General features: G+C 45.2%; 1 protein-coding gene and 1 long non-coding RNA gene across 4 annotated transcripts in view; both read right to left on the bottom strand.

The window, feature by feature from the left end:
* The window catches only part of LOC308571473, a 351,060-nt gene that overhangs the window by 19,772 nt on the left and 305,764 nt on the right, over positions 1-25,524 (bottom strand). The gene's annotated exons all lie outside the window — the stretch shown is intronic.
* On the bottom strand, positions 213-25,502 carry YTHDC1 (YTH N6-methyladenosine RNA binding protein C1). Of its 3 annotated transcripts, none has more exons than XM_081166354.1 (17): positions 25,249-25,502; positions 19,197-19,286; positions 17,894-18,225; positions 17,404-17,782; positions 14,865-14,954; positions 14,331-14,384; positions 13,595-13,689; positions 12,923-13,031; positions 12,719-12,836; positions 11,226-11,310; positions 10,183-10,349; positions 7,878-7,960; positions 4,745-4,781; positions 4,622-4,661; positions 4,470-4,532; positions 2,485-2,619; positions 213-1,218 (listed from the first exon to the last, which is right to left on the bottom strand). In XM_081166354.1, exons 1-17 carry the CDS (start codon positions 25,274-25,276, stop codon positions 1,000-1,002), a joined length of 2,124 nt encoding a protein of 707 aa, XP_081022480.1. In that variant the 5' UTR covers positions 25,277-25,502; the 3' UTR covers positions 213-999. The 3 variants fall into 3 exon arrangements, with proteins under 3 accessions (XP_081022480.1, XP_081022479.1, XP_081022481.1); XM_081166353.1 differs by having other exon boundaries at positions 19,185-19,286; positions 25,249-25,501; XM_081166355.1 differs by lacking the exon at positions 14,331-14,384 and having other exon boundaries at positions 19,185-19,286; positions 25,249-25,501.

Here is a 25,524-nt window from a genome sequence, read left to right as displayed (position 1 = left end):
TGTCAGGTCAGGGGAGGGAGAGATGGGGCTCACCACTGCCCCACCTGGAGTTAGGATGTAACTTAAAACATACTAAAACTGCTTTTTGCCGCACCTGTAATAGGTAAGGGATCTATTGAGCCAGAAGTGACATTTTCGGATTGAGGCTTTTTTGCTCCACCCCTTCAAAAACAAAACAAAACAAAACAACTCATCAGAAGCATGCACATCCATGAAAGTTGACTGTTACCAATTTATTATAAAAAAAAATGGTAGCAATGTAGAATACAGCAAGATTTTGTGCTCACACACACACACACGGTGGACATTCCAAACAATATGGACATTTTTTTTGGGGGGGGGGTGTAATATGGAAGTGGGAGAGGCGAACAAACAATAGCATTAACCAAAATGCCAGCAGAACACAGGAAAGCTGTTTAAAAGGTTAAAAATTAGATATCAATATTGTCATCTTAATATTGCTTTCATTATTGAACAAGCTTGACTCTTACAGAGGTTTTTTTTCCCCATAAAAAAAGGAACAACCAGAAAAACCAAGACGTGGCTGTTTCAACACGGACATACAGCCAAACCATCACACCCAGTATTTGCATACCTGATAGCAGCATTTCCCCCCACAGAATCATGTAAAAAACTACATGGAAGGAAACAAAAGCAAAAATATTATGGCAGTTGTCAACTGGTATTCAAACAAACAGATGATTAAATTACAGTTAAGATAAACACATAGGGATCATTAATCTACCTTCTTTAAACTTTTTCGAAACTGCTCAAATGAAAGTCACCAGCTCAAGGGTCAAGTTTGCACATTTTTTGTCTTTTTGTTTAGCCGATGGGGATTTTCCAGTTCACAGCTTACTGCATGCTTAGAACAAAGAGGGTGAATTATAAATCCTTCTACACAATAAAGTAGGTAGACAGAGGAAAATAGAAGTTTACTACCTGTAAACACACAAATATACAAGCCTTTGCTTTAAGTGACTGCAGTTCCGCAATGCATTATCTTCTATATCTTCCTCTTTCTCCTCTGTCTCTGTCCCGATCGCATATCCTCTCCCTCTCCCTCTCCCTGCCCCGATCCCGATCTCTGTCCCTTCTGGTATCCCGGGGCCGATCCCTCTCACGATCCCGCTCTCGTTCTCGGGGTCTGCTTCTTCGGCCGCTGACAACTGCTTGTGTCCGACGTAGAAAGTCATCTACCCTCATGTCATAATCATGCTGTGGGAGACAGAAATGTTTTTATAGATCACCTAATTTTAAAAAAGCTGCAAAGCACAGGTAAGGCTGCTGGTCACTATCGCTTTATGATGCCTCCAGGAGCGGGGGTGGCATGCCTCTTGAATGCCAGTCACTAGGTAATGCTGCAGGACAGGTTATTGCCCTCAAATGCTGCTTAAGGGCTTTTCATGGGCATCTGGTTGGTCACTGTGATAAGCAGCATGCTAGACAGACCTTTGGACTGACCCACCAGTGCTCTGATGTTATTATGGACCTGGAGGCCTCAACCCTCCAACATTCCTTATAAAGGTAAAGGGACCCCTGACCATTAGGTCCAGTCGTGGCCGACTCTGGGGTTGCAGCACTTATCTAGCTTTATTGGCCGAGGCAGCCAGCGTACAGCTTCCGGGTCACATGGCCAGCATGACTAAGCTGCTTCTGGCGAACCAGAGCAGTGCACGGAAACGCCGTTTACCTTCCCGCCGGAGCAGTGCCTATTTATCTACTTGCACTTTGACGTGCTTTCGAACTGCTAGGTTGGCAGGAGCAGGGACCGAGCAACGGGAGCTCACCCTGTCGCGGGGATTCGAACCGCCTACCTTCGGATCGGCAAGTCCTAGGCTCTGTGGTTTAGCCCACAGCGCCACCCGCGTCCCTTTTTAACATTCCTTATGCTAATCTTTAAAAGAAGGATCAAAACAAATCGCAAATGAAAACGGGCTTTGCATTCAAATACAGTGGTACTTCGGTTCTCGAATGTAATCCGTTACGGAAGACGGTTCGAGTTCCGAAACGTTTGTCAACGGAGACGTTTGAGAACCGAGGTGCCACTGTATCTGGATTCAACATGCAACATGCACCTGGAGCGTACTTTCTCTTTTGAAAGGGAAAACTCAAACCACATACAATACTTCTTGCAAATCTTCCAAGTCTTCAACAACTGAGACTCTCAAGGCTCAAACTAACTTGGGAGCATATGCAAAAATATGCAAAGGGGTCGATGATGGGCATGTGCAAAAGGAACAACTTTGTAAAACAACATCATAGGTTTTCCTCTCCAGTCTCGTGTGCTTGCATTCTACTATTTAGTTTGGCACAAGTGGCAGCTTTAAAATGTGCTCTTTGAAGGCTGGGACGGAACACGCACTGAAAGTTTCAATGAACGTAGAGGCCTGACACTTAAGACTGTATAAAGGTCTCTTGACAGCATTAGATCTGCCCATGACCCTTAACTGGCATGGTACCAGCCCTTCTGGGCATACTTACCACCCGCTTATCCCTGTATCGTGCATCGTGTGGAATGGGATGGTGCCCTGAGTAAGGAGGGTGAGCTTGTGGTGGAGGAGCATGGTGCTGGTAGTAAGGATGATGGGGAGGCTGTTCCATACCCGGGTAAGGAGGCTAAAAAGAAAATGGTGTTAGTCGCTTAAATTTCTCCTCCTCAGAACACAATCGGCATCAATGAACACTCAAATGCAACTGTAATAAGAAAGTGCTTCAAAGATTCAATGGCACTTCCGAGTGTGGAACGATAAAATACCTTATAGTGGTTAAAAACTAGCCCAAACTGTACACTTAACCCCACATTTCCACAACCAGACACAGGAGGAGGCTGCAGCGACTGAACAGTGTAATTTGTAAAGGTAAAAACATACTATGCACACGATTCTCCGTGTGGAATGGGCGCCCGTACCTTGTGCAGAATTAAACTGGCAGTGGGGATATTCACCATGCCACTGTGGGCCTAGGGTGGATGAATGGGGTGAGGATTATCACAATGCCAAAAACATGCTCTTAATGTTACAGTCAAAATCAATATGCATACATTTGCTTTGAACTGATTGCAAAAGCAGGTGGGAGGCTGGAGCTGAACAGATATTGTAGTTTGACACAAGTGTCTTGATACCAAACCCATCCAGAACATTGAAATTCAATGTTATTACATAGATCAGCAGTTTACAAACTCTCCTGTCATGGACCACTTGAAAATCGCTGAGGGTTTTGGTGACCAATTAATGATTTTTCTGCCTGTTGTAGCCACTGTAACATAGCTGTCAAGCTTCCCCTTTTTTCCAAGGAAAATCCTATTCAGAATAAGGGAATTCCCCTTTAAAAAAGGGAAACGTTGACAGCTATGCACTGTACCCTGTGCTAGATGCTGTATGGTTGTGCTGTCTTCCATCTGCAACAACAAATCCAGACACACTGCAACAGTTTGGGAACTTCTGAGATTGAATGGTTCATTTACCTGGATACTATCTAAGTGTACTTTACAACTGGGGCCTGCTGTGGTATATCATCCTTCCTAAAGAAATCTTGCCTGCCCTGAGTTCCATGCACCCCAAACAGACCACTCCAGTCTGCATTCTAGGTGCAGCTTCCCCACAAGATTCAATTTTCCTTTTGAAGAGGTCAGCTATTGGGTATGCCAAGTCATCTTTTAGCCTCCTTTGGTTTGTGCCCCCCCCCCAATTGTAAGTAAAGGTAAAGGGACCCCTGACCATTAGGTCCAGTCATGATTGACTCTGGGGTTGTGGCGCTCATCTTGCTTTATTGGCTGAAGGAGCCAGCGTACAGCTTCCAGGTCATGTGGCCAGCATGACTAAGCCGCTTCTGGCGAACCAGAGCAGCGCACGGAAACGCCATTTACCTTCCCGCCAGAGTGGTACCTATTTAGCTACTTGTACTTTGAAGTGCTTTTGAACTGCTAGGTTGGCAGGAGCAGGGACCGAGCAACGGGAGCTCACCCCGTCGCAGGGATTCAAACCGCCGACCTTCTGATCGGTAAGCCCTAGACTCTGTGGTTTAACCCACAGCGCCACCAGTGTCCCTCCCCCCAATTGTACTTCAACAGTATAAGGCTTGCAGATTTCCCTTTTTTCTTTGGCCTTATTTTGCTACAACTTTGGTAGCCCCCCCCCCCCAATATCATTCTTTCATACTGCCTGCTCTTTTCCACCTGCGCTTCTTTTATACGTAGCAAATCTTTCTTGCATGGATTTAAGAGCACGACTCTACGCTTATATCCTGGCTTGCAGGGTTTCCTAGTGGCATGCGGTTGGACGCCATGAGAACAGAATGCTGGACTAGATGGGGTTTGGTCTGATTTAGCAGTAATCGCTTGTCATTTTTGGATCCCTAAGGAAGTTCATAAAATTAAAAAAAATGGAACTACCCTTATCATCATTACTCTAAGGAATGCATTCAATCAAATACATTGTCAAAAGTAAAGTGCGTTTAAAAATACAAACCATTCCTTGCCAGGGTGGCGGCGGACCCATGCTGTGGAATTCTCTCACATAATCATTGTAGGACTGGAAAATAAACACATACAGGAAATGTCATAAACACAGGCAGCATTAAAGCACTTGCAGCTACAGCACACGAAAAGGCAGACGCTTACCCCATTTAGAAAGACGTCTCTCCGCACTCCTGAAAATCGTCTGTTGGGAATGAGATTTGTGGATTTAAACACAGTGCTAAGTTACCGCAGCACAAAATGAACAAAGACTAAAGCATCTCTTACCTGTCTGCATCTTGGTATCTGGGATCCTTTATATAGCCTGTTTGAAACCAAGCAGCATTATATATCATATTTACCGCTATAGCAATACATAAACAGAAATTAGCATCTTTCCCACAAGCATGCACCTGCCTTGGCAAAGAGAACAGGGAAAGGTAATTCTGCTGTTCCCAATGGTGGCTTCAACAATTTGTGTAAGGAGCTTTAAAATGTATCGAGTTTTTCTTTATAGCAGAATAGAGAAGACTCCAGTAATTATCTAGCTATTGGATAAAGAATGTTAAATCTGGTCATTTTAGCTTGATGCCAAGATTTAATCTAAACATCAACAAAAGTACAACGTACAGTAGTGCCCCGCAAGACGAATGCCTCGCAAGACAAAAAACTCGCTAGACGAAAGGTTTTTTCGTCCGCGATTTGCCTCGCAAGACGAATTCCCCTATGGGCTTGCTTCGCAAGACGAAAGCCCATAGGGAAATCTCCGGGGACCTCTTTTAAATGCTAGCGGTGGGGAGCAAAGCCTTTCCCCCCCCCCTCCGGCCTTCAGAAGAGGTCCAGGAAGGCTGGCGGGGGCCAAAAGGCTTTGCTCCCCAGCGCCAGCATTTTAAAAGCAGTCCGGCATAGCAGGGAAGCGCTTCCTGCTATCCCGGACGGCTTTTGAAGGCAGGAGAGATCCGCGAAGCCTGGGCGCGCTGCGCGCAGGCTTCGGCATGCCGGCAAGTCTCCGCCAGCAGCGGCAGAGCTGCCGCTGCTGGCAGAGAGATCCGCGAAGCCTGGGCGCGCTGCGCGCAGGCTTCTGCATGCCGGCAAGTCTCCGCCAGCAGCGGCAACGCTGCCGCTGCTGGGGGAGAGATCTGCGAAGCCTGGGCATGCCGGCAAGTCTCCGCCAGCAGCGGCAACGCTGCCGCTGCTGGGGGAGAGATCTGGGAGGCCTGGGCGCGCTGCGCGCAGGCTTCGGCATGCCGGCAAGTCTCCGCCAGCAGCGGCAACGCTGCCGCTGCTGGGGGAGAGATCTGCGAAGCCTGGGCATGCCGGCAAGTCTCCGCCAGCAGCGGCAACGCTGCCGCTGCTGGGGGAGAGATCTGCGAGGCCTGGGCGCGCTGCGCGCAGGCTTCTGCATGCCGGCAAGTCTCCGCCAGCAGCGGCAACGCTGCCGCTGCTGGGGGAGAGATCTGCGAAGCCTGGGCATGCCGGCAAGTCTCCGCCAGCAGCGGCAACGCTGCCGCTGCTGGGGGAGAGATCTGCGAGGCCTGGGCGCGCTGCGCGCAGGCTTCGGCATGCCGGCAAGTCTCCGCCAGCAGCGGCAACGCTGCCGCTGCTGGGGGAGAGATCTGCGAAGCCTGGGCATGCCGGCAAGTCTCCGCCAGCAGCGGCAACGCTGCCGCTGCTGGGGGAGAGATCTGCGAAGCCTGGGCATGCCGGCAAGTCTCCGCCAGCAGCGGCAACGCTGCCGCTGCTGGGGGAGAGATCTGCGAGGCCTGGGCGCGCTGCGCGCAGGCTTCGGCATGCCGGCAAGTCTCCGCCAGCAGCGGCAACGCTGCCGCTGCTGGGGGAGAGATCTGCGAGGCCTGGGCGCGCTGCGCGCAGGCTTCGGCATGCCGGCAAGTCTCCGCCAGCAGCGGCAACGCTGCCGCTGCTGGGGGAGAGATCTGCGAAGCCTGGGCATGCCGGCAAGTCTCCGCCAGCAGCGGCAACGCTGCCGCTGCTGGGGGAGAGATCTGCGAGGCCTGGGCGCGCTGCGCGCAGGCTTCGGCATGCCGGCAAGTCTCCGCCAGCAGCGGCAACGCTGCCGCTGCTGGGGGAGAGATCTGCGAAGCCTGGGCATGCCGGCAAGTCTCCGCCAGCAGCGGCAACGCTGCCGCTGCTGGGGGAGAGATCTGCGAAGCCTGGGCATGCCGGCAAGTCTCCGCCAGCAGCGGCAACGCTGCCGCTGCTGGGGGAGAGATCTGCGAGGCCTGGGCGCGCTGCGCGCAGGCTTCGGCATGCCGGCAAGTCTCCGCCAGCAGCGGCAACGCTGCCGCTGCTGGGGGAGAGATCTGCGAGGCCTGGGCGCCCTGCTGCCCCACCTGGCCCCGCCGCCCCACTTCGGAAAGGTGTTCCGAAGTGGGGCGCGGGGGCGGGGACACCTGGCCCCGCTGCCCCACTTCAGAAAGCTGTTCCGAAGTGGGGCGGGGGGGCAGGGACACCTGGCCCCGCCGCCCCACTTTGGAAAGGTGTTCCGAAGTGGGGCGCGGGGGCGGGGACACCTGGCCCCGCCGCCCCACTTCAGAAAGCTGTTCCGAAGTGGGGCGGGGGGGGCAGGGACACCTGGCCCCGCCGCCCCACTTTGGAAAGGTGTTCCGAAGTGGGGCGCGGGGGCGGGGACACCTGGCCCCGCCGCCCCACTTCAGAAAGCTGTTCCGAAGTGGGGCGGGGGGGCAGGGACACCTTCTGAAGGCGGGCAGGGGGCGAAAGTCTTTGTCCCCCCTGCCTGCCTTCCCAGGGGCTTTTAAATCGCCCCGGACAGCGGAGAAGTCCTCCGCTGTCCGGAGCGATTTTAAAATGCCGCCCGCCAGCATTTTAAGATCGCCCCGCACAGCGGAGAAGTCCTCCGCTGTCCCAGGGTTTTTTAAAATGCTGGGGGTGGGAAGAAAAGCCCTTGTCCCCCCCCCCCCAGCCTTCAGAAGAGGTCCGGGGACAGACTGTCCCCGGACCTGGCCTGAAGGTGGTTTCCCTAGGAACGCATTAATTGATTTTCAATGCATTCCTATGGGAAACCGTGCATCGCAAGACGAAAAACCCGCAAGACGAAGAGAATTGCGGAACGAATTAATTTCGTCTTGCGAGGCACCACTGTAGCCTGTTTTGAGGAGATTAAGACATACCTACATATTCACTCATATAATAGAAGTAAGGACATTTATAACATTTTTGTCTCTGCTCTAAGCTAGGTCCCCCACCATGTTCCAAGAAGGGCACCACGATCCCCCACGTTCCGTTAAGTCTTCCTATTCAAAATGAGCTTTAACTAGAGCCCTGAAGACCCCTATGCACCCTCAAAGCTTTGTTTGAACCTTCACATTCTACACAAATTCAAGATTGTTAATACACAAATCTGTACGTTTGTGCAAATGTATTTGCATAACGAGATATTAACCTTGTCTTTGGTGAAACTCAGGGGGATAATCAATCCTTGGTTTCTTTCTGCTGTTATGAATATCATAATCCTCTGGTCGACGCCTACATAAATTAGACAATAATTAAACAATTGTTTGGAGCAACCTTAAAGTAAATACCTTCAGAAGGAACAGGAGGTAACCCAGGACGACTTTCTGGGAGGTTTCTGAAGTCCCAGGCAGCTGTGTGAGCCTTACCAAATTCACCGCTCAGTCCTTTCTTGTGTCGATGTAAATATGCTTAACTGGCATTTTATGGTTGCAAAGAACCTGAAATCCTTGACCCAGCCATACCTCTTAATTCCAACCTATTTCTTTAGGGCTTACTCCCCATTACACACAGAACTGTAGCCATAAACCTAATTTAACCCTACTTGTAACTTGTCCAATTGCTATACTGATGCTCGCCCTACAAGCACAGAGCCACACAATTTGGACGCATCTTACGGACGTGTTCCAAACCTCTAAATACTCTGCCTCACTTGGACTGATATCATTCGGACCCATCTCTCTCTCCCCCCCCCCGCCCCCGCTTTACATACAAAGATTACTAGCCAGGAAGGATCTTTTACAATATGGCCTATTCCTATGTTCTCGAGAATAGAGCTAAGAGATTTTTCAAAATTCTTATTACTAGCTGAAATGGTTGTGCTTTCCGAAGAAGGTATTTTGCAGCTGCCAGCCTGGGTTTCTCCTTTGCTCACCACCAGCAGGTCACCGAATGCCCCCCCCAAACCCTTCAAATACACCATCAAAAGGTGAAACAATTATACAGGCCAAAGGCAATTACCCCTCCCTCCTCCCCAACTACCATTAAAATATACTGCATTACCATTTTAAAAGCAAGTATCACAATTCTGAGCAAACAAAGCAACTGTATGTACAGCAGAAATAGATTTAGAAAAAAAGAGCTGGTGTAAAGAATAAACATACCGCTTTCTTGTAGTTTGAGTGTGCACTTACGACCGGTATAATATATGATAGTAACAGTTCATATAGTAGTCCAACTACTGACTTTAAGCTGAAAGCCACATACATAAATGGAGGCCCTGGCAGGCTTGAGAAGGTGTGGCGGTGTTATAATGTATAGTTTGCAGTCCATTGCAAAACCTTCACTCGTAAATACTTTATTGCACTGGAAACCTCTCAGGCTTAACTTCAAAAGCCATCGCTGCTCAGTCCTCTTATGCCCAAAGAAAGGGGGATGCTGCCAGGATTCCTCCTACCTACAGGTTACGGTGTCCTTTTTTTTTTTTTTTTTTTTAAACAGCAAGGATATGGGGACTCGTTGGATATCTGTTACCTACCACAGGACGTTTCCACAAACAGGAAACTGCAACCGAAAAAGGTTTCAGCCCAAACTACACAGTCTTTAGCGGAAAGGCTTTAGATTTATCAGAAAGCAAAGTGGCTACACAGGGGGTCGGGGAATCGTGATGGATAGAAGGGCTTATATCAGTCCTTTGCAAAGACTTCTCCAATTCTGTAACAAGATATACCCCTCTTTTCTGGGGAATGTTGGCAAGTTCATAGAGCAGTGATCAATAATCGTGGCGATCCTCTAAAACCACTCTTAAGTCCACAGGTGCTGCCCGCATCTGGAAAGGTTGTGTACACAGACACAGCAACAGCCATTCTTTTTGGTTTGTTGCCGGGTCTCCAAGGCCACTTCCTCCCCCTTTGGAGAGAACCTACGGCTTCCAGAAGCTCAGCAAGATGTGAGAGAATATTTGGTAATGGGCTTAACCACAGCACGGTGATACAATTTGAGACAGTCCCAAACACGCTCTTCTTGAACAGCAAAATAACACAAATATTTTTATCCTCAAAATGAGGCGGTCATCTTCTGCAAAATTATAAGTGATCCTGATAAAAGTCCCATATTTTGACAAGGCTTATCCAGAGATATACCTGAAAGAAAAGGCTTTTACAAGATATTAACACATTTTTGAACACACAGACTTGCTCTTCCTCCACCTAGCCTGCTCATGATAAATCCGCTTACCTACTCGAACAGATTATCTGCCCAAAGATCTAGTCTAAGCTAGGTTTACAAGAACGTATTTTCTGCATGAGCCAAAAGTCCCCGTTTTCCTCTTGAAAGTGACCAACTGGGGGAGGGGGGACAGTGTGAAATCCTCAATGAAGCCACAAACCCGTCCATGCAGCTTGATGTGAGGATTTTCTCTCTTCTTGATTGCAGGGAAAGCTTTTTGATGAATCACATTCCTCCATCACGTAATTCTGACACATGTGCCTATTATCAGTCCAAAGAACGTTTCTAACCTTCCCACATCTCGGAGTGGCTCTCGGCGGGATGGGCGTCCTCTGGACCGGGGCTGAGAATGCATTCTTCTCTTGTGCCGCATTTTATGAATGACTTGATACAAGTCAATACTTTCATCGGGAGGGAATAGGAGACAAAGCTGGGTTCCGCATTCAGGCTCAATTTCCTGGAACAGTTAAACGCTCGTTTTACAAGGTGAACTCTGAATGAATCCAAATTTTCCAAAGACAGCTTCTGCAGCCAACCAGACGGACACAACGAAGTATAACGCTCAATGACATGATTTTGCTGATTTCTACGAGAAAGTTATACTAGAAACAGCTATAAATACCAACAGAGGGATTTCTAGAAAAATGTAACAGCGTAAGTAAGAAAGAGTTGTATCACATACCTTGTGCAACCAACATGTGTAGCCCAGAATCATGGATCAAAAGCTCACAGGCACAAACAAATAGATTAGGTAAATTTGTTTTTACGGAATTTTAGGACATATGCTGCCCATGAAGCAACAAAGAGTGCATATCTTTATTTTGTTAGCTATCAAAAATTGTATTTGCAGCATGCTAAATAGTGTTACAGCTATCTTTTTAAAAAGCACACTAAGATTGCAAATACCCATGCAAGGTGAAGGAAGTCATATGTTTATGTGGGCTGCTTTTTCACAAGACCCTACCCTCCAGTTAGTATAGCAGGAGAACAAGCCCATATTTCTCCCTTACAATGAACCCATTTTAGAGACTTGAGAATGGTGGGAGTCACAGTTCATCTAGATTCAAGGCTGCTTTTGGCAGAAAGTAGCCTAACAGTAGCTTTAATAAAGAATGGACTACACTTCAAGATGCTTCAAAAGAAGATATTTTGTTGTGACTTTTTCTAAGAGGTTACTGTTCATCATTGTTCTAGGATCTCTTTGTGCTCGGATTAATGGTGGCTGTCTTTCAAATGTGGACAACTATCAAATAAAATAAGAACAAATGCATTCCAAAATTTTAAGTACTGGCCTTAAGATACTGAAGAGGAATAATTAACACAAATGACAAACCTGTCCATCACGTCCAATCTTTACTGGCTTATGCTCATTCCAAGGATTGGTCAGGTGAGCAGATTTCGTGAATGGCAACTCACGCCTAAACGTATAAGTGACATGTAATACATTTTGTGTATTTGGCATTTAAATTAAATCTTATACAAGGATGCTTTTACGGACTATAACTTGAACATTAAAAAGAAAACAGAAAACCAGGAAGATGAGCATTCTGAACTGGCAGATATAAATATTATCAAAGTGCAGCTTGGAAGACCAACTGAGTTAGGTTCATAATGCTCACCCTAGTATGAAGCAAGCATGACAACCCGGCAAGTTCTCTTCCAGAAGGACACTTAAGCCTTGCCTTTGCATCCCACCCACCCACACTGTTTTGACATTCTGGCAGCGTTCTTAACACCTAGAATGCTGCTATTACTTTCTAGGAAGTAAACAAACTATGAAAGCACTACTGGAAAAAATGTGGACTTCCCGTACAGTAGTAATGCTGGGAAGATGTTCAAAAGGATTAAGTTATCTTCACAGATTGAGAAACTCTTCTCTCTCTCGATTTAAAATTAAGACTTGGGGAAACTCAACCATCACTATTCTGAACATTTCAGGTTAGTGATGACAAAAACCAAGCTTGACATTCATAATATAGAATATGTGTTTCATGAGAAGTTTGATTATTTTCAAAGACAAGAGAAAACCAATGCAAAACAAAAAACTAGACTTCAGTGACAGGGTTGGGGATGTGAAGAATGCATCTTTTGAAGCACGAACTCTGGTTTCCCAACAAGTCTGAAAGTCAGTATCTTGGGTGTCAATTACTGAAGACATCCTACTGCAGCAGATAGAGGCTCCCTATTCCCATCCTATACTTCAATGTCTCAAAATCCATGCATTAGAGGCAGCTATCAAGAGCTTTACATAATCAGTTGGGGGAGCACAGAATGCTAATAATGGCAGGTCTGTGTATGTGTTCTCTCATTCTCTCTCTCTCTCTCTCTCTCTCTCTCTCTCTCTCTCTCTCACACACACACACACACACACACACACACTTGCAAGACCATAGGACTGAATTTAAGGCAATAATTTGCCACCTATGAAGATGATGGTTAATAACAAACTCTCTGAAGCATGGCAAAAATAAAAGACAAAAGATATATACCCTATTCATGGTAGGGCAAAAATATTCCTTCCACTAAGACGAAAGTCTTTTAGAATCATAGTGTTGGAAGGGTCCGTGAGGATAATCTAGTCCAATGCTCTGCAATGCAGGAAACTTTTGCCCAACGTGGGGATCAAACCCACAACCCTGAGATTAAGAGTCTCATGCTCTACCAACTGAGCTATCTGCGAACTATCTCCAGACTATGCAAATGGGTGGTAACCTATTGTTTCAGCAAATGAATCATGTCTATTTTGAGGATACACTTTGTGAACCTACTCAGAATATCCAAAAGTAAACGTTACGAACCAGAAATTTCACATTTTAACCCTTTTACCTGCATATCCAATCTATCTTAAATACGCCTCCCAGCATTTTTGCGCTCATCCCTGCAGGTAGCACCCAGTGTATGGGAGATCCCCCGTGATGGGATTCTGAAGCCAGCCTTGCAAATCCTGCAAGAATCAGAACACTGCAATGAGACGACATAACCCGAAGAACTGTGGGTTAATGTTGAGTGCAGGCATTCCCTCTTCTTTACCTTGGAATTTCCCACTCTCTCTCACAGAAAATATCAAGATAACACTCCTTGCTTGTCTGAAGGCAGCATTGAGCTTCTTCTCATTGACTGGGAGGGTTGACCAGACCCCCTGCAGAGAGATGAGCAGACACGTAATTTATAAAACCCAAACTGTTCAATGGACGCACCAGGGACACCTTGCACTTAGCTCAGTGCTAGAACACAGGCTTGACATGCACCAGGTCCCAGGTTCAGTCCTTGTAATCTCCAGTTAAAAGATGGGACAGCTGAGAAAGATCTCTAACTGAGGTACTACCACTACAGGCAAGCCAGTATGACTGATACAGCTTCGTATTTCATAAATGCTCACATACCCAACAAAAGCTTGGGGAGGACCAGGAAAATCATAATCCATTAAGTTCAAAGCATTATGGAAAGCATTAAACAGCAAAAACAAAGCGTTAACCCAGAATTTGTTGTTCCCCTTTCTTTCTGCAAGATTCAAAGCAGATTCAAAGTAACAGAGATACAGCTGGTGAGATGCTAACTAATTCTATTTCTTTGTGACAGGGTTGAGGTAAGAGAACTAATTAACGGCTTGATAATTAAAAGAACAATTGCCCCTATTCCGTATTCTGCAATCAGAGCTTTATCTTCATAATGAAAGTAGTCTGTAAGCGCAATGTGGCATACCTTAGCTTTGGCAAGTGAGACGTTTTCGTGGTTGTTACTTTTGATAAGAAAAAATCTTGCATCTTGGAGAACGTATTTAAGTTTGCTAGTTTGGTCTGGGGGTGGAAACAAAGCAAAATGTAATTTTATTGGCATTTCCCTCTGCACCTCCTAAGTAAACACACAACACATATTTATAGCCCCTTTGTGGCACAAGCCCTTTTATATTGTGGTACAACTATTCTTCACTTCAGAGAGGCTTATATTGGTCTCCTGCACAAATTCCATTTTAATATAATGAAGCTATGTGACCAAATTTTGAGGAATTGTGCTGCAGGTCAGTAGCTGAATACCACATATTTCAGACTTGAAATCTGTGTCATAGCATGCAATGCTAAGCGTAGAAAGCAAAATAAGCTATTTCAAGTAAAAAGCCAATGCAACATCAGTAATGTTCCGATATGTTTGCTTTCTGGTTAATGGAGTAAAATACATTCTTGAATGAAGAACCTATTAAAATTTATCTTTCAAACAGCACCATTTCATTACTTCTTTGCTTGCCAATTCAGCAACAAGATATATATTTGCCACTATGAAGATGCATGCAAGAAGTAATTTGAGAGGCAATACAATTTGCTCACTTGAGTTAGTTCCACTATACATCGGAACATTACCACATTTGATGTATGTTAACAAAGACTTGACACAAGAGCTTGCAATGGGAGCATGCATTAAAAAATTCGAATTTAAATTATACCTTTTTGGACAGCACGAACGGAAGATGATAATTTCTCATGCTTCTTTTCTGAACCTGTGTTTAGCCAAAGTACATTTGTTCAGATTGAGCCTTAATAGAGATACGATATAAATTCTACAGCCTTTTCACATACTATTTTCATTCATGACAAATTATTCCTCCTGACGCGCACCCACACACACACAAAGAATGCTGCTCAAAGTGCACGAGGGTTTGTTTTGGATTTTTGGGTTGTTTCATTTTGTTTGTTTGTTTGTTTTGGTGGACCAGTTTTCTCTTCAGAAAACTAGTCAATGAATCATCATCTTCCAAGTTTTAAAAAGTGAAAATTCCACTTAAGCAACAAAATAGCATTAACATAACAAGAAAACCTACTTCCCCAAATTATTCACACAGAACATGCCAAAATACCAATTTTCACTATTTAGCTACATGTCCAATAGGTTTCTATGGCCCACTATTTATTTTGGAAAATGCAGTTCAAGGGTTTTGCTGCAGATCATTTCAGTAAGATAAGCAATAACATAATAATACCTGCATATGACTCTGACGCAGAGCTTCCACTTCTATCAAAAACAATCGGAGAGATGCCTCTAGCTCTTTTTCTCGCCTTCTTTTTCTCATCTAAGACCATCAAAACAAGCAACAGCAGTACTTTTAAGGCCGACACCAAAAACTTTATCAGGAATGATTGCAAGAAGGTCAATACAGTTTACATTAGCTAAATGCATATTTGGCTCTCAACATTCAGAACTATCATCTCATTGGCCCTTCATTCTTTAGTCAGGATCCAAAGATCCATGGAGTTGTTTTGCAGAGGTCAAGGGAGCTTTAAACTTTTTTGCCTTGAACAGTAATATTCCACATTACATGGAAAGCTGCTTTTGAAACACACAGAAACTGCAAAAGCAGTTTCTGATATGGTATGGTGTGCACACGTGTGTAAGAGTGTGAGGTCTTCACAAAGTCAAGGAATCGACTGGTACAGATCAATCCTCCTATTGGAGCCCCAGCATGCCCTTGGACCACAACGTTTATACACATTATTAGAAATACAGCAAACACGTCCCCCTAAAGCCTGATTTATACATTGCCAGGTATGCATGCTTGCCTCTTCTGCACACCATGGATGTGAACCTACTTCTGGATAACAGACTCGCTTAAGGAGTCTGTGCCAGACTCCCAATGAGGTGCAATGCTGATTGAGGTGTTTGCCATGTTATTCAAATGATCTAGCCACGTGACACGACAACCACATCACATTGACAATACCATTCCAAAGCTTCTAAAATGGAACTGTCCCTGTCACGAGACTTCGGACAGTAGGGACACCAAAATATAAAGGCGGAGTTGGGAGGGACATCGCTTAAATAAAATGTGAGCAATAATAAATAGAACGTAAGTATTTGACTAGAAGTTTGAAATTCAGCTAAACCTCAGCTGCTTTGCTCTGATTTGTTTCTTTCCAGGTTTTTTTAAACCAGAATGTGCCAAATAGCTTTATATACTGCTGGAAACACTAATGTTTCTTCAGTTAATCTACTCTTTTTAAAAAATGTTTTTAAAAAATCAATTATTTCACCACAGAAATACACCCAGACCAGCCATTCTCAACTTAGGGTTCCTGGATGTTGTTGGACTACCACTCCCATCATCCCTTGCTGGCTATGGATTATGAGAGTTTTAGTCCAACAACATCTAGGGACCCAAGACTGAGAAAGGCTAACCTAGACTGGTATTACAAACACTGGTCCATAGAATTATTAATAATAATAATAATAATAATAATAATAAATTTTATTTATATCCCGCCCTCCCCAGCCAGAGCCGGGCTCAGGGCGGCTAACAACAATAAAATAATCAATCAAATAATCACACAATCTAAAAATATTTCATTATAAAAATTAATTAAATCAAATTGATGGCAACCAATTAAGTAGAAGTATGTGCAGGTTGCCAGAGGAGGGAGTCAGGCTGCGCCCTGACCAAAGGCCTGGCGGAACAACTCTGTCTTGCAGGCCCTGCGGAAAGATGTCAGGTCCCGCAGGGCCCTAGTCTCTTTTGACAGAGCATTCCACCAGTTTGGAGCTGCAGCCGAGAAGGCCCTGGCTCTAGTTGAGGCCAGCCTAACCTCTCTGAGGCCTGGGACCTTGAGGATGTTATTATTTGCAGACCGTAGGTTTCTCTGTGGGGCATACCAGGAGAGGCGGTCCCGTAGGTACGAGGGTCCTAGGCCGTATAGGGCTTTAAAGGTTAAAACCAGCACCTTAAACCTGATCCTGTACTCCACCGGGAGCCAGTGCAGCTGGTATAATACCGGATGAATGTGCTCTCGCAGCGAAGACCCCATAAGGAGTCTCGCCGCGGCATTCTGCACCCGCTGGAGTTTCTGGGTCAGTCTCAAGGGCAGCCCCACGTAGAGCGAGTTACAATAATCCAGTCTGGAGGTGACCGTCGCATGGATCACAGTGGCTAGGTCAGGACGAGAGAGATAAGGGGCCAACTGCTTAGCTTGGCGGAGATGAAAAAATGCCGCCTTTGTTATAGCTGTAATCTGCGACTCCATAGAGAGGGAGGTATCGAAGATTACACCCAAACTCTTAACGGACGGTGCTGGCACTAATTGCACCCCCGCATGTTGAAACGTAAGTTGAACCTGTGAGACACACTGGTTTGAAGATCTTTTCTCATCCCCATGAAAGAGGCCTCTAAAGAATGTAACGTAAAGTACACCGCCAAAATACTCATCTTATGTTTCCACTTTCATTCCTCACAGCCTCTGGCCAAGAGACCAGCACTATGAAGGAAACTGCTTAGTGAGACACTAATGAGCACCACAGCATAGGAAGAGCTCTGCCGGATGAGACCAAGGACCCATCTAGTCCAGCACTCTTCTCAGTGGCCATAGGAAGCCCTTTGGACAAAAATGAACACTTTGCTGCTGTGCTATCCTTACTGGTGGTGCTCTTCCGACACCAGGAAATCACACCAGAGCCAATCATCTGTGGTACGATTTAGAAATAAATAACTGAATATGACAAGACCCAGAGCAGAAAGAAATGATATCAGCTACCTGATATATCCGAGCCCGAACCAGATCGGACTGACCCATCAGTAAAGGATGCAGATTCAGATTCAGAATCACTAGCTTCGCTTCGTGTGTCGTAATCATTTCCCTCCTTCTGATCCCTTTCATCTTGATCATAATCCTCTTCTTCATCATCTCCCTCTTCTTCCACTTCTTCCTCCTCCTCCCCGTCATCGTCTTCCTCCTCCTCTTCTTCCTCCATCCCCTCCTCCTCCTCCTCCTCCTCCTCATTCTCTGTGTTTCCTGGGTCAGAGGATCCGCTACTGCCTGTTTCATGATCCGACCCGTACTCCTCGGAGTTCACCTCTTCTTTTGAGGAGTGGCTGGACCTGCTTGGCTGTCTGTCCACCTCATGCCTTAGCCTCTGTTTAAATGAGAATAAAACAAACGCCTTACATGTCAGGATGCACAGAGAGTTCGGAGCAAGCACCTTAAAGAACTGGTGCATTTAATGACTGCAAAAGCCGCTGCTTACCCCAGAGGTATCTGGAGTGGAAGACTTTGCCCTTCTGTCAGCATCTCTCTTCCTCATGCATGCCTTCTCAGGTTGTCCTTTGTAGGTGTCTCTCGAGCTGCTGCTTGTCATACGCATCTTTCTGTCACCTTCTGGGCGCTTGCTCCTATCAGACCTTTGATACTCCTCATTCTTATATTCCAATACTGGCTTTCCTTTTGTGCTCACTATTCGCTTGTTGTTGCTAACGGATGAGCTTGGAGGTTTGGGTAACAACTGCCTCGAGGAATGCACAGAAGGCTTCTGCTTTTTGCTCTCAGCTGTCTCCATCCTCTCACTTTTCCTTTTGGATCCTGAAATTATTTTTTTTTAGAAAAGCACCAACAAATTTTGAAATCAGCATTTCATAGTTACTTGATTGCATTAACAAAATGCTGCTAAAGCTATCTTCAGAAAACATGATGAGCAAACTTTTTTCACATTTAGCATGAGACAAAGCACATAAAGCTAGTAGGTTTAAAACCGGGATGTTGTGTTAACTAAACTGCCTCCTTGGAAATCCTAGTATCTCTCACTATTTAAAGATGAGAAAACTGATGACCAATGGCTGGAATGACTTAAAAGACCAAAACTCAACTTAGGACAGCCCTTCCAAACCCTAGTGTAGTATCATTCCAAATGTTACTGGACTCACAACTCCAACTGGGCCCAGCCAGTATGGCCAATGGTCAGGGATTATGGGAGTTTCATTCCAATAGCATGTGAAGGGTGCCAGGCTGTGGAAAGTTGACATGGGAAATAAGCTGAAATAGAACCTTGCTTCTGGCTTCCTCGGGAGAAAGACAGCTCCCTATGTATTTCTATAGCCAAAGAGCCAAGATTACATGCTTGAGGAAGGAAAACTATTTCAACTTGTTAATATTTTATAAGCAATGACAGTACTTGCTTTTTACCAAACTGTACTGTTTTGTTTGGGATGCCATATTCCACAAAGGATCTTAAAGCCTTTAAAAACATTCAGATATGAAAACTACAACCAAGGTATCGGCACAGCAAGTTCTTTGCACATATGTGACATGTAATATTTTACTTTAATAGCTCACATTGCCTTTGAAAAAAATCAAATGTGGTAGGGAGATAAGGATACTTCAAAAGGAATTTGTAATGCAGAGCAAAGAACTCTTAGGAAAAAGAGGAGCTGCCCAGTGGGCATGAACAAGTCTCTGTGCACCCTGGCAGCAGCCCTCAAGGTTGTTGGCTGATCTTGCTGCCCACCTTTTCAAAAGGGCACCCAACTAGTAAAGAAGCATACCCTTTTTCTCACTTTTATCTTGCTCACTGTCAGGGTTATACAGTTCATCATCATGATCAGGTGCATCAGTCAATATATCATCCAGAACATTCAGTTCGCCATCTGTAAACAAAACACAAGGTTAAGAAATGGCATTCAGAAGAGCTTCACCGTTTGCTTTAATGGTATTAGAATAGTGGAATTAGAACCACAAAGTTCTAGAGTTGGAAGGGACCACAAGGATCATCTATCTAGTCCAACCCGCTGCAATGCTCTTACCAAGTGAGCTGTTAAAATGGTTTAAAGTGATACTAAAATCCAATACCCACACATTTTCTTTCAGCACTTACATCTGCCCACCCATTTCAAGCTTTTCTAAAATTAAGAGTGAAAACTGAATAGCAAGGCAGTTTTTCACAAGACTAATTTGGATAGCTGCCAATCAAAACTGTTTAAATTGGGGAGAAGCAAGATATGGATGAACTCCCTACTACAGGTTTAACCAAATTCACTGACAAACCTCTCATCTATCTTTCAGTTGCATTAATCCCTAAACTACATAAGGGACAATTGACCTGGTAAACCTTATAAGCTTGCTTTAAACCAGGGGTCGGCAACCTAAGGCCCATGGGCGACAAGCAGCCCACAGGGGTCGTTTAACTGACCCAGCAGCCGCCCCCGAACTGAGCTGCCCGCTTGGCGAGTCCCTATGCACTGCACTAAACCAGTGTGGCATGATGCGGGGACTCGCTTCCACAACCCTGGAAATCGCATCTGCGCAGACGGCAGAAATCATAGGCATGCAAAATCTGGCCCACGGTAGGATCTCCGCTGGAGTGAACCGGCCCAGGCGAGGTAAACCTTGCCGACCCCTGCTTTAGACCCTAATCAGGACATTAAAATGTTTAATGCAATTATGGCAATTAGATTAATATGTTAACTGCAACCTTTATTCACACCAGTCAGTTGAGATTTATTCCTGACCACAGACTGGGCCATAATTAGACAAACATGGACTATCAAAGAAGGCATGGAGGCTAGGATGTGTCTGCACTGATTTTACTCTCGTGAAATTTCATAGGTAAGGAACAGCCTCCTAAAACAACAACAACTGCGATCCTTCACAGGTTTGCGGAGCCATTCATCCTAGAGTTGTGTATATTAAAGAGCTAGATTTTATACCCATCATTCACTACTAGAAAAAGTAGTAATATTTTGGGGGAATCTGACAGGGATGCCCCATACTTCCTGTAGTATTTGCTATATTAGCCACAGAGCAGTGATTCAAATAAGGGCAGACTATATGGTACCTAGGCCACCTTTCCTGAAAATACAGCCAGGTGGAATGGTTCTTGAAGATCAAGTTCTGTAAAGGGAGGAGTCAAAAAGTTGAGGGCACCTCCCCCTTCTGGCTAACCGCTTCTTCTCAGGCAGCCAAGTGTAATTAAAGCTTGTAAAAATATGGACTAGGATCCCAACAACTGGTGCACGTAGATTTTTACTTTTCCGTTTTTAGAATTATAATCTTAATTATTTTATTTATACCCCACCCATCTGGCTGGGTTTCCCCAGCCACTCTGGGCGGCTTACAGCATATCTAAAAACAATATAAAACATAATCAGACCCCCTACTGTCATATCATGAGCACCTTTTCAAACTTCCTTCAATGTTGAAAGTGGTTTGGCATGCAACAGGAAGGACTGCAATTCCTGAAATTTCCATTTCAGGCAATCATTTTACTTTAAGATGAACCACAGCAAGAATTTGTTTCATAATTCTATCTCCTTGAGCAGTTTTGATTTGTTTTAACAAATCATGTGTAGACTAGTACAAAGCCACTACTAACTACAGAGAAACATTAAATTTAATTATCTACAATCAAATTCAAAGAGCTTTCCAAAGATTCAACTTCAGTTAATGTGGCATACAAAACTCCATTAAAAATGGAGCTGCCTTGAAAAATCAGTTGCATTTCTCTTTTTTATTTCGTCTGGCTTCTCTGGGCTCTTTGGTTTTCAAAAGCTTCTCAATTATTTCTCAGTGATACAGGTATACAGACTAAAACCTACTCCAGACAATATTCAACTAATGGCAACTGTTCAGGGTGGAGTATGGCTGGGACCCTCAATCCAATGGTCTCTTGAAACTCAGATCTATGGGGGGGGGAGAAAGTATTTTCAAATTGAAAATAATTCATTGCCTTGAGGCATTCTTGGTTTACTCACCATGTCTAAGTGCCAACAATCTTAAATTTGGACCTAACTTAACACCACTCCTATTTTAACGTACTTCACAGGAATTTGTTTTTGATGATGACTTTGGAAGGTTCAGCTAGTGCCAGAGACCTGTAACCTTCTGGATATGAGACATTAGGAGCAAATTGCATTTGTCTTCCATTATCTGCACTTGCCCTATCTTGACTTCTGCGCAAAACACCCCTTAAGTGTTGGAGTCCTGAATGACCAGAGCTCCATTTATCTCCCGCCACCACTGTGTTTCATTAACAATGCATACCATCTACACATTTGACATAGGACTGCAAGGAAGCACAGTCTCTTATTGGAAGACTGCCCAAGCCCAAGAATCCTTTGGAGGTGACTTCGTTAATTAAACCACCAAACATCTTGTAGTATACAGCTCTAGTTTTTGTGTTTGTAAACATGCTTCTTCTTAAAACACCCTAATGCTTTTAAGGGCATCCCAAACAATTTTTCTGAGCACCAGTTCTGTTCTTGAACAGTGCACAGTGGTACCTCGGGTTACATACGCTTCAGGTTACAGACTCTGCTAACCCAGAAATAGTACCTTGGGTTAAGAACTTTGCTTCAGGATGAGAACAGAAATCACGCTCCAGCGGCGCAGCGGCAGCAGGAGGCCCCATTAGCTGAAGTGGTGCTTCAGGATAAGAACAGTTTCTGGTTAAGAACGGACCTCCGGAACGAATTAAGTACTTAACCCGAGGTACCACTGTATTTTACTGGTGTGCCATTTAGATAAAAAATCTGTAGCAGTTTATCTTAAACAAGCAACTATTATCTACTATAGTAATTGCCAATAAAATTAATTACTGCATACAATACCCTAACCTATATTTTGGAAAAGGCCCAAAGTAGGATGGCTTATGACCAGCTCAGGACCTTTCCTTGTCATGCTTACAGGAGCCTCTTAGATAAAATTGCAAAGACATAACAACAGAGCTATGGAGATGTGGTAGACCTCAAATACCTAAATTTTTGGTGGAACGTCCTTTAAATACATAGTGCCCCAGTATGCAGCTGGCAGATATACTATCGCTCCATTTGCTTCGTACTCATCAATCTATTTCTACAAGAACCAGGCCATGCAAGTTAAAATTCCCTTCAGGACACACAATGCAGAACTGCTGCAGTCACTGCTCTGCAGTCATATTGCTCCTATTAGATGCAAAAAGCAAGCTTTTAATAGAAGCTGTCCCTCTTGTTTCAACAGGATTTCTAAAGCTAATCTATTTAGGAAACAAGTATGTACATAAACAATACATAATTATGCCAGTGGTCAAGCTGCATAGTTAAACATAGTCAAAAGAATGTAATAACCGGCTGGATCAGGTAAAAGTCCCACCTAGCCCAGCACAACTCAGTGAGTAGAGCAAGAGATTCTCAGGGTCGTGGCTTGAAGACACGCATTGAGCAAAAGATTCCTGCATTGCAGTGGGTTGGACTAAATGACCCTTGTGGTCCCTTCAAACTCTATGAAAATCCCATTACCACAGTGTTTAAAGAAATGGCCATACAAAGCCCATAAACAGAACTCACAACAGGACTCTCCTCACTTGTTATTCCCAGCAACTGCCATTCAGAGGCACATAGCCTCCAAAAACGGATGCAGAACATAGCCTTATCCTCTATTAATTTGTCTAATCCTCTTTAAAAACCATCCAAGTATTAGTTCAGCCCTCTTGTAAGGTAAGCCTGCTTCACCATATTATTGTCCACCCTGTCTTCTAAATTTGTAAGCAACTCAATGGTACCCAGATTTACTAAGAGGTCCTGTCAGACTTTACATCATTTAAATCAAATCTTGTATGCTTCAAATTGCAGCCTTCACCTCTAACCTCAGATACCTTCTTGCTCGCCACATTTCCTCCACTGTTTTATCTTATTCTGTAATGCAGTTTGAATAAATGCTGAATAGCACAGTAACATGAACCTAATCTCTAACACAGGCAAACAAAAAGCTTCAAGCGCTGCAGAGCTGTACTTCATCTCATGACATGGGAATAACACAGATCAGCTGTTTTATTGTTTTGCTTTTACACCAACTAGAAGGGAAACACACAAATCTAGTCAGCATCAGCTGAATCGGTGGAGGCGGTCACTAGTATAATATCCCTGCCTAAGAGCTGTGTGTGTGTATTTGTGTGTGTGTGCACGCGTGCGCATATATATATATATATATATATATATATAATAAAAAACAGAAAGCTAGTTCAACATAGCAGCCAAGTGTGTGAACTTTATAATATAGCCAAGATACTTTTGGCTCAAACATAAGGCCAACCAAGAACCTACTGGCTGGTCTTAGGTACACTACTATCCTCTCATCCTCAGAATCTCATCTGCATTAGGAAAACGGAAGTGGTGCATCTTACAGGGCAGTTATAAGTCTTACTGAGATGTTATCTGAACACAGCAGCATTTTAATTTTAATGTCTAGGATTACTAGCTAATATTCACGGAATGTGAGGGAGGAGGATGAAAGCAATCTGCCAAAACTCGCTAGGAGACTATTTTAAAAAAAGGTTGATTTTTTTAAAATAAAAAAATCATTATTTTAAAGCACAAACAGCCTGCGGACATTTTTTACCTGAAACCAATGGCTAGACTGCACCATTGCTTAGAATGTTTCGCTGGAGGGGTTTGTTGCTGTTATTAACATCAGTTCTAATTTTTAGATATTAATAGCAAAACTGTTCAGTTTGGCTGCATACTTTTTATATGTTTTATCTATTTTAACCAATTTTAAAGAGACCAATGGCTTTTTGTTGCGGGTTTGTTGCTGTAATGATCCAACAGCTTGACCTCAACCCCAAATGTGCCCTCCTCCATTGTCTTCTGAAGACAGACAGATGCCAACAACGACTGATATAACTTTTTTCCTATTTTTTTTTAAAAGCTCTTGTTATGATTTATGTGGCAACTGTTTCAATCCGGTTGTGTACGCAAAACATATCATCTTGTAAGCTGCCTCCAGACTGGTTTTAACTATGGAAAGGTGGTGCAAGGGTTTGTGTGTCTGTGTATTATTGGGTTGCTTTTACTTTGATTATATATATTGCGGTTTTACATTTTGAATGTGTTCTGCAAACCGGTATATAAATTCAGTAAACAAATAAAACACCCCCAAAATGACGATGTTGGTGAGCAAGATTTCATTTTGGCCCCCTTAAAGCGCCAGCCCCCACCCTACGCCTCCCCCTTGCTTTCCCAAGCCTGGCAACGAACAACGTGGCCTTTCCATCCAGCCCCCAACCTATGCCCCCCCTTTCCCCAACATGACCCCCAAGGGATGAGAACCAATATTTCAAGGCCTATTAAACGGCCATCCCTTACCTTACTGCCCCCCCCCGCCGCCCTACTTTCCCAAACGTGACCCCCCCGAAGGCTGATGGCGAGTAACATTTCATTTCAAGGCAATTAAACCGCCGCCCCCCCTGCCCACTTTTCCCGGGCTGGGGGCTGAAAGAGAACCAATATTTCAAGGCCTATTAAACGGCCATCCCTTACCTTACCGCCCCCCCCGCCGCCCTACTTTCCCAAACGTTACCCCCCCCCCAAGGCTGACGGCGAGTAACATTTCATTTCAAGGCAATTAAACCGCCGCCCCCCTGCCCACTTTTCCCTGGGGGGGGGGAGAAGGAGGCAGCAGTAAGTCTTCCAAAAGCCCCTCGCCCTCCTTCGTTAAGCTCCTCAGGCCTCTTCCCCTCCCACCCCCCACATCCCCTGGGCCTTGGCCGCCCCCTCCCGCTACAGCCCCCCCCCAGCCCCGGTTGCCATGGCAATGGGCGGCCTAGAGATTGAGGGGAAAGGAAACACCCGGCGGTACCTTTTTCCTCCCGGCTCTCGGCCGCCATCGTCCCCCCGGCGGAGGAAGAAGGAGGAGAAGAAGAACCGGCGGCGTCGGCGGCTTTCTCTGGAGGCGGAGGAGTATCGGGAGGCGAGGTGGGAGCGGCGCGGCCGAAGGACGCGAGGGAGGCAACGGGGAGGGCGACGGAGCCCCTTCAGGAGCTGCTCCCTTCAGGACGCCGAGCAAAATGGAGGCTCTTCCCCCCTCGCGGCCCCGCCTCCTCCTCCTCCTGCCGAAAGCCCCGCCCCCTCCTTC

The sequence above is a fragment of the Podarcis bocagei genome, assembly GCF_964188305.1.
Source record: "Podarcis bocagei genome assembly, chromosome: 13".
In the NCBI taxonomy this organism is placed as follows: Eukaryota; Metazoa; Chordata; class Lepidosauria; order Squamata; family Lacertidae; genus Podarcis; species Podarcis bocagei.
Note: the sequence above shows the minus strand (reverse complement) of the source record. Positions and strands in the feature narration are given on the sequence as shown.

Coding starts and splice junctions, on each gene's coding strand:
- YTHDC1 (XM_081166353.1), bottom strand. CDS start 25,276: ATGGCGGCCGAGAGCCGGGAGGAAAAAG. Junction 14,955..17,403: donor TTCGGGCTCGGATATATCAG/GTAGCTGATATC, acceptor TGATGGTCTTAG/ATGAGAAAAAGAAGGCGAGA. Junction 4,533..4,621: donor GAGACGTCTTTCTAAATGGG/GTAAGCGTCTGC, acceptor TTTATTTTCCAG/TCCTACAATGATTATGTGAG.